At 43.7% G+C, this 10,205-nt stretch overlaps 1 protein-coding gene across 1 annotated transcript; it reads left to right on the top strand.

The window, feature by feature from the left end:
• Nucleotides 1-2,124: 2,124 nt before the first annotated feature.
• Nucleotides 2,125-9,114, top strand: SELENOK (selenoprotein K). Its single transcript, XM_006090856.3, has 5 exons — nt 2,125-2,279; nt 5,523-5,613; nt 7,165-7,248; nt 8,328-8,417; nt 8,670-9,114. The coding sequence occupies exons 1-4, from the start codon at nt 2,261-2,263 to the stop codon at nt 8,410-8,412; spliced, it is 279 nt and encodes a 92-aa protein (XP_006090918.1). The 5' UTR covers nt 2,125-2,260; the 3' UTR covers nt 8,413-8,417; nt 8,670-9,114.
• The last annotated feature ends 1,091 nt before the right edge of the window (nt 9,115-10,205 follow it).

The raw sequence follows: 10,205 nt of genomic DNA, 5'->3' as shown, positions 1-10,205 counted from the left end.
AGGATGTGGTCATCTCTATGGCGTGCACTTCCCTTGATTGTCATTGGTTAGTTTAAAGAAATCCTGGGCATGGCTAGCAGAGGCTTGGGCTTCCGGGAAGAAGGTAGCACATGGCTGCTGCCCCAACATGGAGGATACCGGGCAAGATGGAGGGTGTAGTCCTCGCCCTTTCAATAGTATGTGGTCCGTACTGAATGAATGACTGAGACATAGTTTCTTACTCCTGTCACCTCTGCAATGCTGGCATGCAGGAGCTATCGATAAGGAATAAGCAGAGGTCTAGAGTATTTTTCAGTTGCCTCACAATGTTACCGGAAAGGAGACCTGGTCCTTGTTGGGTTTGCCTAGGGCCGGCCAGTAGTGTGTGGGTTCTTGACTTCGTGCAGGAAAAATTTCACAACATGAGTCCAGATCACTATGAGGGAACATTTATTAAAGCTGGGGACATAAAATAAGAAAGGGCTTAACATAGAAGCAACAGGAGAGCAAGGCTGGGCTGCCCTAGCTCTCTGGGAAGTCAGAGAAAAGAGAGCCTTGGGGTCAGGTTTGGGGGCCTAGCCTGCAGAGCTTCCGTTGACCTTTATTCCCCAGGTTGCAAGTCTCGTGGATTCCCGTGGGGGTTAGGCGATGCATGCCTGTGGGGGAAGAAGTAGGGGGGAAAGACGAGGGAGAGCACGCACTGGGTCCTTTGTCTTGAGGCTTTATTTCCTTCTGGAAGGTGGGAAAGTTAGGGGAGGTCTCAGGAGAGGGTTTTAGCAGAATTTTCATCCGTTTTCTAGGTGTGCTCCTCCAGGGCCTTGGTCTTCACTGACTGGTCAGTGTCAGGGCAGGGGGTCATCTGTCATCACAGCTGGTCCTGGTGTTGTCCACCTGGTTTTGCTGCTTTTCCGGGCCAGAGCCTAGATGTTATTTCTAGGGACATGAACTTCTGTATCTGCTGTGAATTGCTCTGCTAGTTTGTTCAGCTGTCTCAGTTTCCCTATTCCTCTTGTCCTGGCTTACTGGCCTGTGTCAATAAGAGCTGATAAAAAAACATCAGCTACTTCTGGTGACCCAAGAACAGAAACACTGGTTTAAAATGCGTCAACGTAAGAATCATCCAAACCTGTAGAAAAATTTTACCAGTTCATTTGAGTCAAACTGATGACAATTGCCAGGATACAAAAATCTCAGCAGATGGAGAAAATGCTCTGGAGAACGGCAGCTTTACTGTTTGGTTTACACATTACAATCAAAGGAAAGCCACAAGGGGAGGTACATGAAATCCACTGGTGGGTATGGAGAATGCAAAGGCAGGGCGGGGGGTGGGGGGATCTCTGGAATTGGATAAAAAGTAAAATGTAGAGACACATATTTCTTTGACATTGCTGGGTACAGAAAAGCTAACCTTTACAGCACATAGAGATGGTATGGGGGGGGACAAGGTAACAATGAGGGGTTCTGCGGTCTCCTACTGTGGTTCAGGGGTTGTGCCCTGAGGGGTCTGGAAAAGGGAATTACTCTGATATTTCAAGGGAATGCTATCCTCGGTGCAAAAAGACAATCAGCAGGATCAGTGAAGGTAAGGACCCACCTTTGTCCTTAAGGGAAGATAGCGGCCCAGGCCCAGGACGAGACTGCCCGCCAGGACTTGCTTTAAATGAGTAAGTTTGCATTTCAGACCATAGGCGGTTACTTTGGGTGCGGGTCCGAGGCCAAGGCCCGCCATGCAGGCCTCCCCGGAGCGTGTCAGGGTTAGTGTGTGGCCCCTTTTCGTCCACGGACGGAATCAACACACCTAGCGGGTGCCTGTGTGTGTGCTTCCAAAGGCTTAACAACCAAGCTCCCTACAGCCCGGCCCCCGCCCATCCGGACACAATTCTCAAACACTCGGAGGAACTTCTGTGCCAGCGCTTCTCCCCCTGCAGGGCGCAACCTTGCCTCCCCGCCCCGGGGCCTCGGACAACCGGAAACAGCTTCTCTTTACCGGGCGTTGCAAGGAGGCCCGGCCAGATCGGATGCAAAAGGAGACGGAGAACCTCGCCTGCAGAATCAATCCCTAATGTCACATCCGCCCCCTTCCCGGTGGGCTCCCTCTACCGGAAGTCGCCGGCATGACGCGGCAAAAACGCCAGTCGGGGGCGTGTCCCCCGCAGCCAATGGGCTTCGTCCACCTCCCCTTCCGTCACCGCGTGCCTGTGACGTCAGGGGCGGGGCGTGGAGGGAGGGACGGGAGTTGGAAGGCCGCTCCGTCGCCCGGAGGAGGGGAACGGGGATCAAGATGGTCTACATCGCGAACGGTGAGTGGGGGCCGGGGTACAAGGGCCCCTGGGCCGGGTTCGGGTCGGGGTTTCCCCCACCCTCGCCGCGGCCCGCGGTTCTTCGGGACGTGGCGCCGCGGGCCGGGCGGACCGGGCGGACCGGGAGGCGGAGTCACTGGCCAGCGGCGCGTCAGCAGACCGTCCGGGAGCGGGTGGGCGAGGGCCGGTCCCCGTGGTCTACCGGCCGGACGGGCGCCCTCGTCGGGCCTCTGATTTATTTTTATTTGTATTTTTATTGTGGGTCTCGCGGAAGGGGTCTTGAGTCTCGGGCGTCTGTGTCCTTAACTAGAAATAGCAACATTAACGCCCTCTGCGTAGCGCCTGTGCCTCAGACACTGTCTTCGCGTTGTTCGCTTACCATCTCATCCCGCCCTTTTAACAGCCCAGTAAGCTAGTATTTTACTTTCCCGACCTTACGGATGGCGACTGAGGCGTAGGTAGATCTCATTGTCCAGAGTGACAGTGGTAGCTAATGGCTCAGTGCGGATTCGAACCGAGGTGGCTGGCGTCCGCGTCCTGCCGTGACCGAGCGCCCTGCCTGCCTTTCGGTAACCGACCCGAGAGAAGCAGAGGGACGCTCTGGGCGGGCTTTTCCCGGGAGAGGGGAACTAGCCATACGTGGCGTTTTTGCCCGATTTCAAGAGGCACAGGAAGAAGCACCAATCCCTCGAGAGCAAGTTAATTTTAGTCCCGGAATAGAGAATCCGAGAGAGACTTCAATCCCGTGACTTCACAAAGAAAATGCCTGGAGAGGAGAGGCAGTCGGACTGGGCCACCTGTTGGATTCAGGCGAAATAAACGCCTAGTACAGTCTTAGCAAGGAGCTCGTGGATGGCGGGAGCTAGGTGCTGGCTGTATTGAATCATCTGTTTATCTTCCGAGATGATTAAGATAGTCAGTGCCTGCACTTTGTATTTCTTTGCTCTTCAAAATCTCTCTCTCCTTTCTCCCACTTAAAACTCTTTGAAACGGGTAGGTTGATGGACACACGCCAAAATTACAGCTTCATCCTCGTTTGGGCACTTGCAAACTTTGTGTTTTATCCTTTGTGATCAAGGCTGGCCGCTTCTATATGTGCATCGTTGAATGATGCTTTGTGTTTGTGGTGTGTTATTGTGCATGCGTAATCATATTTGATCCACTTAAATAACACAAAGGCCTTTTATTTCACGTATATAGTTGGGAAATGCCAGTTTGCATTCAAGCAACTCATTTCCCTCTAAGAATGTTCGGAGGGAAGGTTTCTGCCTTAAGAAACCAAGGGAAAGTGCAAAACGCTAGAATGATGCAAGTGCCTGCAATAAGTTCCTTAGAATCACTCAGGAAGAATTGGTGGGTTCCAATTAGATCTATTTTCTGAGGAGGACTGGATTTATCAGCACTTCAGAGTTAAAACATTTCCTGTCAGGTTACTTCTTCCCAAACAATTCTATACGATTAGCCCTGGAATGTTTTTTCTCAGAGAAGGAAAATGTCACATCAGCCAACGGTGCAGAGCCAGTAAGAGGCAGAACCTGTCACCCATGCTGTGTCTTTAAGTGTGGCCCTTTTTTCTCAGTAGTGCTGTGTGTTAGACACACCTGACAGTAAACTGGTCAAGGCAAGAGGGAAAGTAAAAAGCATGGAGAAGCCCTTGGGGAAATGGAGAGGAGACGTAGTTGACAGGCAGCTCTTCCAGAATATTCTGACCTCTTGATTTGCAAGGCTGAAACTCTAGAGTACTAAACTTTTCAGGTTATAGCTTTTATCATTTCAAGTGGTTTGAAAAATAGATCCTCTTTTGCTTAAGATAAAGCTGAAGTCTATAATTAGAATGAATAGCTTTTTTTACAGAAAAATAGTCATTTTAATGAATAAGTCAAATTCTCTTCAATACTTAGAGCACACAGATTTCTTTGATTTCTAAAAATTTTATCGAAATAACTGAATCTAAGACCTGGAAGAGTATGTGTAAACAGTCTTTTTGTGCAGGCAAGAGGCTTTGCAAGTGAAAAGGAGTACCTTGAACACGTTTAGAAAAATTGAAGTGATGTGAGTTTACATTTACCCATTTGTTTCCTCAAAATACTTGAATAAACAGATACTTGTGCACCCATGTTCATAGCAGCATTTTCACAATAGCAATCCAAGTGTCCATCAACAGGTGAATGGATCAACAAAATGTAGTACACACACACAATGAAATATTAATCAGCCTTGAAAAAAGCAGAAAATTTTGACACATGCTGCAACATGGGTGAGCCTTGAAGACATTATGCTAAGTGAAATAGCTGGTCACCAAAGTACAAATATTGTGTAAGCCCTCATGAGGTTCGTAGAGTAGTCACATTCACAGAGACAGAAAGTTTACAGGGGCTGAGGAAAAGGAAAAATGGAGATTAGTGTTTAAGGGATACAGAGATTCAATTGGGACAATGAAAATGTTCTGGAGATGGAGGGTGGTGATGGTTATACAACAACGTGAATATACTTAACTAGAGGCCTGGTGCACGGAGGTGGAGATGGGCGGGGTCCCTCAGCCCGGCCTGTGCCATCTCACAGTCTGGAACCCCTTGGGGGTTGTCTGCCTGCCAGCTTGGGCCCGTTCCCCCTGGGGATCGGGCCTAAGCCGGTAGGCGGACATCCCTCTTGCAGTCCAGGACCCCTCACTCCTTACCGCCCATCTGTAGCAGAGGTAGGAGAGGCTCCTGCCACCACCACTGGGCTCGCCAGCTGAGAGCCTGGCTTCTGGCTGAGCGGTGCTCCCCCTGGTGGTCAGTGTGCGTCATAGGGACCAGTCTTCAACCGTTCGGTCTATTTGCATATTACGCTTTTATTATATAGGAAGGATGTTGTAGAGTTGTATACTTCAAATGGTAGATTTTTGTGTGCGTATATTTTTACCACAATTAAAGAGAGAAAGAGAGGAAGAGAGAGAGAGAGAGAGAGAGAGAGGGAGAGAGAGAGAGAGAGAGAGAGAGAATACTTGATCATCCCCCAAATTACAAGTTTTAGGAAAGCATTTGACATAGTAAAGGAATGGCCCCTAGATCACAGAGAGTTACTTCTCTGAATCCTTCCTTAGAATGATGTGTAAAACAGACCTCTCTTTTTTGTTGACTATTTGGAACAATGGACATGTTGAAAACGGAATCTATGATTGTTACTTAACTTATTAAATGTAATGTGTCTTTTGTCAGGGATTTGTAGTACTAACTAAAGTTTCTTTATTCTTGTCTGTAGGACAAGTGTTGGACAGCAGGAGTCAGTCCCCATGGAGATTATCTTTGATAACAGATTTCTTCTGGGGAATAGCTGAGTTCGTGGTTTTGTTGTAAGTATAGTAGAAGTCTTAATAGCCCTGATACTGAGGTACATTATGTTGTATATCATAAACAAGCTCAGCTTTCCTGAAGCAGTTTTTAATGTTTTCTAAATTAATAGCTTTACTAAAGGAAATGCCACCAGACATCTTATGACTATGAATATGTTAGTTAAGTTGGTAAGCTAGACTATACCTTAGTCTTGATGGTAATCATATCAACCTGCAGCTCTGGAGCCAGGTCTGCCCATTCTAATACCTAATGACAGCACCCCACTTTCTGTCTACTATTCCCAGCTTTAGTGTGTATGTGCAAATTTTATTCAATATTATACAAAATTGGCTTTTTTGTTTTTTAATTTTTTTTTTAAATATATTTTTACTGATCAGAGAGGGAAGGGAGATTGAAAGAGAGAAACATCAATGATGCGAGAGAATTATTGATCAGCTGCCTCCTGAACGCCCCCTACTGGGAATCAAGCCCGCAACCCGGGCATGTGCCCTTGATGGGAATCGAACCTGGGACCTTTCAGTCTGAAGGCTGACGCTCTATCCACTGAAAAAAACCGGCTAGGGCATTGTTCTTGTTTTTTAATAATTAAAGGTTAGAATCAATACAGAGGAGACAAATTTAAACTTCACCATAATTTCAAGCAATTCTTAATTAAATGCACTTTTTGGTCTTTGACCTGCTGTGTATTTTATGAAAATTATCCATTAATTATTAACAAGTCTTACTTATCCTAAGTTTGAATATATATTTGAGTGTCTCGTGGATAGAGAACTATAGGGATGCAGAGATGTGGGAGATAGTCCTTTCATTGACTTTAATATCAGTAAATATCTTTATGCTGTAAGGCGGAATGGTGGGCATGATTGTGGGAGGTCGACATCAGAGGAAGTTATTCCAGGTGGAAGAAACAGGAAAGGTGGCAAAAAAGTTTGAATATCAGTCTGTGATCTTTATACTTAATTTGATTATGCTATGGTTTAGAAAGATTAATTTGGTGGCTGCATGTAGCATAAATTAGAAAGGGTGAAATGGAAGCGACAGCTCCAACTTAAGTTACCCAGATCAAAACTTTTTTATAGTTTTATAAATTTTACCTATTCCGTATTATTTATTAAAATACTCTTTTAACTTAGTTAAATTCGCCCTCCTTCATAAATAAAAGTTCATTTAAATGGATTCCCAGAAGGTCTGTACCTCTGGCATACCACTCTTAGCCCTCTCTGTCCAAGGTAATGAAAGGTAGGCTGTCGGTGGGGAAAATGCAAGAGCAATGAATGTGCAGTACTGTAAAACCAGACTGAGCCGTGAGGAAGAAGTTGGGATGACTGTCTGGGAGACTTATCAGCAAATAAGAAGATAGGAAGGGCGGCTTTGGCACAGAACATAGCGCACACTGTTGAGACAAGTGCTCGTGTTAGATGGTGGTGTCATGATGGCTTTTCAAAATGTGGGCTTGGAGCTAACTGTCTACCCAGAGATGATAGTCGAAATCATGAACTACATTTTATAACGCTGAAAGTGGCTCTTCTGTTTTCTGCCCCTTGTTTCAGTTTCAAAACTCTGCTTCAGCAAGATGTGAAAAAGGGAAGAGGCTACGGAAACTCATCTGATTCCAGATATGATGATGGAAGAGGGTACAGCTTTTTATTTGTATTTATTTTTATATCTATAATATTTATCTCTTAGACCTTTAACTCTAAGGGAAAAATGGGGGGAAATGAATAAACTTTCAAGGTCATGGTAGTTTAACCCCCACTTCATTTTATTTTATTTACTTTTTTAGTCATTGATTTTTAAAAAAATTTATCTTTATTGTTGAAAGTTTTACAGATGTCCCACTTTCCTTCCCTCATTGATCCCCTTCACCCCCCCTCCCTTGCCTTCACTGCACTATTGTCTGTCCATGGATTATGCATGCACCCATGTAAGTTCTTTGGTTAATCTCTTCCTGCCACCCTTCCCCCCTTTCCCTCTGAGATTCATCGGTCTGTTCCATGCTTCCATGTTTCTGGATCATTTTTGTTTGTCAATATATTTTGTTTATTAGATTCCACATATAAGTGAGATCATGTGATACTTGTCTTTCTCTAACTGGCTTATTTCCCTTAGCATAATACTCTCCAGGCTTCATGCTGCCTCAAAAGAGGATATAGCTTTTTAAATTGATAATAGGTGTTTTTACCCTTTTGTATATTTTAATCAGATTAGATTAGGTTGATTTGATTGATAGATAGGCTTAATGGAAATTAAAGGTTTAAATTCTGTTTCACAAAATTAATGCATTACTATAAATAAGTCAAGTTGCCTCTGATTTGATAATATAGTCAACCTGGCAAAGCTAAAATGTACATCATATATCCGATGGGAAATACCTAAATTAGAGGATAAAAACTGAGAGCCAACATTGAAATCTAGAGATTTCACTTTAGAATCTAGATTTCCAGCTGCTAATGAAAAACTCAGAAGATCAAGCAGCAGGGGTTAGGGTTGTGTTTCCATGTGGCAAAAATCAACTGGAACTGGAAGTGCTGCTCAGTTCATCATAGTCCTTGCCTGACTCACTTTCCTCATGTGCTTTATATGTCTGGCCCCTGTCAAAGTTTGAATTTTTGACCTAAATGGTATTTTAAATAAAAGGTTCTATTTGAGTGTTTAAAAGGAACCCATTTAAGATGTCTACTAAACAGTATAAATTAACTTTTTCTTTTATTAGGCCCCCAGGAAACCCTCCCAGAAGAATGGGTCGAATTAATCATCTGCGTGGCCCCAGTCCTCCTCCAATGGCTGGTGGTGGATGAGGAAGGTAACTTAAAATTTGAAATTATTCTACAGGGATTTTATTTTGTAAATGCCTCCTTAGGAAGGTCTTTAAGAAAATAGAAGCTGCCTAACACATTATTTGGAAAAATATTTCTATCCTAATCCTTGAAAAATCCTTTGCTTTTATTATCAAAATATCTTCTGAAACAGGTTTATAACATGTAATGATTGTTGGATTTTTCAGACAGATCTGAATGAATAACTAGCAACTAATTATTGTAACGCTTTCTTTTAGGTAAATGTCTGCTCTAAGAAGCAGACAACTGGACATGCACATTCATAGCGGAAGGAAACCATCAAGCAGTGGAGGGCTGACCAGTCTGGACAAGTAAATGAATGTGTATGTCTAAACAAGAATTACTCTGTGTCCTCACAGACGAATGAGGTCGTGTTGGGAATTCCCTCACAGGGATCTGGCATGACTGACATGCAATTCTATAAATGCACATGTTTGTCTCATTATCTTTTTGTATAGTTCATTGAAAGTGTTAATATAGTTTAATAAGTAAATATTTTTAGGTTACATAATTGACTACTCATCTTTATATAATTAAAACTCCAAATTTGAAGAAAATTAAAAGGCTATGTATTTAGTACTCTTGGTGTCCTTTTTCAACTTCTGAAAATGTTCATTGTTAATTTGTTCTCATATATAAATAAATCACATTGTATTTATTTCAGTAGTATGCATACATCTGTGTTTTTGAATTTTTATCTAGAAACATTTGTCCCGTAAGTCTTTAATACAAGGTGTTCGATTTGCTGCTGTATATAATCGGAGTATTTATAAAGCCATAACCAACAAAACTGAGCTACAAAATGAAGATACAAAATGAAGACTAAGTGGTCCTTAAATATACAGACTTCAATGCTATCTAGACAAATTTGAATTCTAAAGAGTTGTTTTGTCTTTAACCTCATCTTGAATGCTGGTAACTCACATTCTTTCACCAAAATGGAAGCTCTATGAGGTTCCATTTACCCCAATACTTTGAACAGTGACATGTAATAGGCACTGAAATATTTATTGGAAGAATGAATAATACAGATAATTCTACTTCCAATGTTTCACAGACTTTGCAACCGAAGTGTTGAGATAAAAGTATTTTTATATCCATTTATAAGTATTTATTCAACCCTATTTGCCATGAAATGGGGATGATATCAAAGTGACTTTTACAGAAATGGTAAAAGTGGGAGTAGGTTTTGGGGGGGTGTTGGGAATTGATGAGTTCCATTTTGGACATAAATGCCTTGTCCACATCCAAGTGGCAATACCAAATAATCAATGGATCTCGGAAAGGTCCACATGCAAACATATATTTGGGAGTTATCTTCATATTTAAAGCCATGAAACTGGATAAAGGCATCTGTGGGGCGCAGCTACAGTGTTTTGGACAGGTTCAAGCCTTGGACTGAGGAGAGGGCACAGTCCTCTCATTGCCACATGCAAGTCCCAGCTTGGAGGGCAGAGCCCTCAGCACAATTATAGCCAACGGCTATAGTGGTAAACTTGAACCTATGGTCCCAACACGTGGCCCCACGTGCCTGAGTGATATAGTCCAGGTGCATGTAGTTGAGTAGGACTGAAACCCACGAGAATGTTGTTAAACATCTTGATCACGCCCTTACTTTGCCTCCTGGATCTGCTATAAAATACACAGCTTGTGGGCGCTGGGCGCTATCCATCAGAGGGAGCAGCGTCCCACCGAGCGAACCCAGCTTTTCATTTCTCTTGTCTGTCCTTTTCTTAATCCCCCCGCCCCCCCCC

This window comes from Myotis lucifugus, unplaced genomic scaffold (assembly GCF_000147115.1).
Source record: "Myotis lucifugus unplaced genomic scaffold, Myoluc2.0 scaffold_83, whole genome shotgun sequence".
Taxonomy (NCBI): Eukaryota; Metazoa; Chordata; class Mammalia; order Chiroptera; family Vespertilionidae; genus Myotis; species Myotis lucifugus.
Note: the sequence above shows the minus strand (reverse complement) of the source record. Positions and strands in the feature narration are given on the sequence as shown.

Excerpts from the sequence above, each read along its gene's own strand:
- SELENOK (XM_006090856.3), top strand. Across the intron at positions 5,614-7,164 it reads GCTGAGTTCGTGGTTTTGTT|TTTCAAAACTCTGCTTCAGC; the intron begins GTAAGTATAGTA and ends CCCTTGTTTCAG. Across the intron at positions 7,249-8,327 it reads AGATATGATGATGGAAGAGG|GCCCCCAGGAAACCCTCCCA; the intron begins GTACAGCTTTTT and ends TTCTTTTATTAG.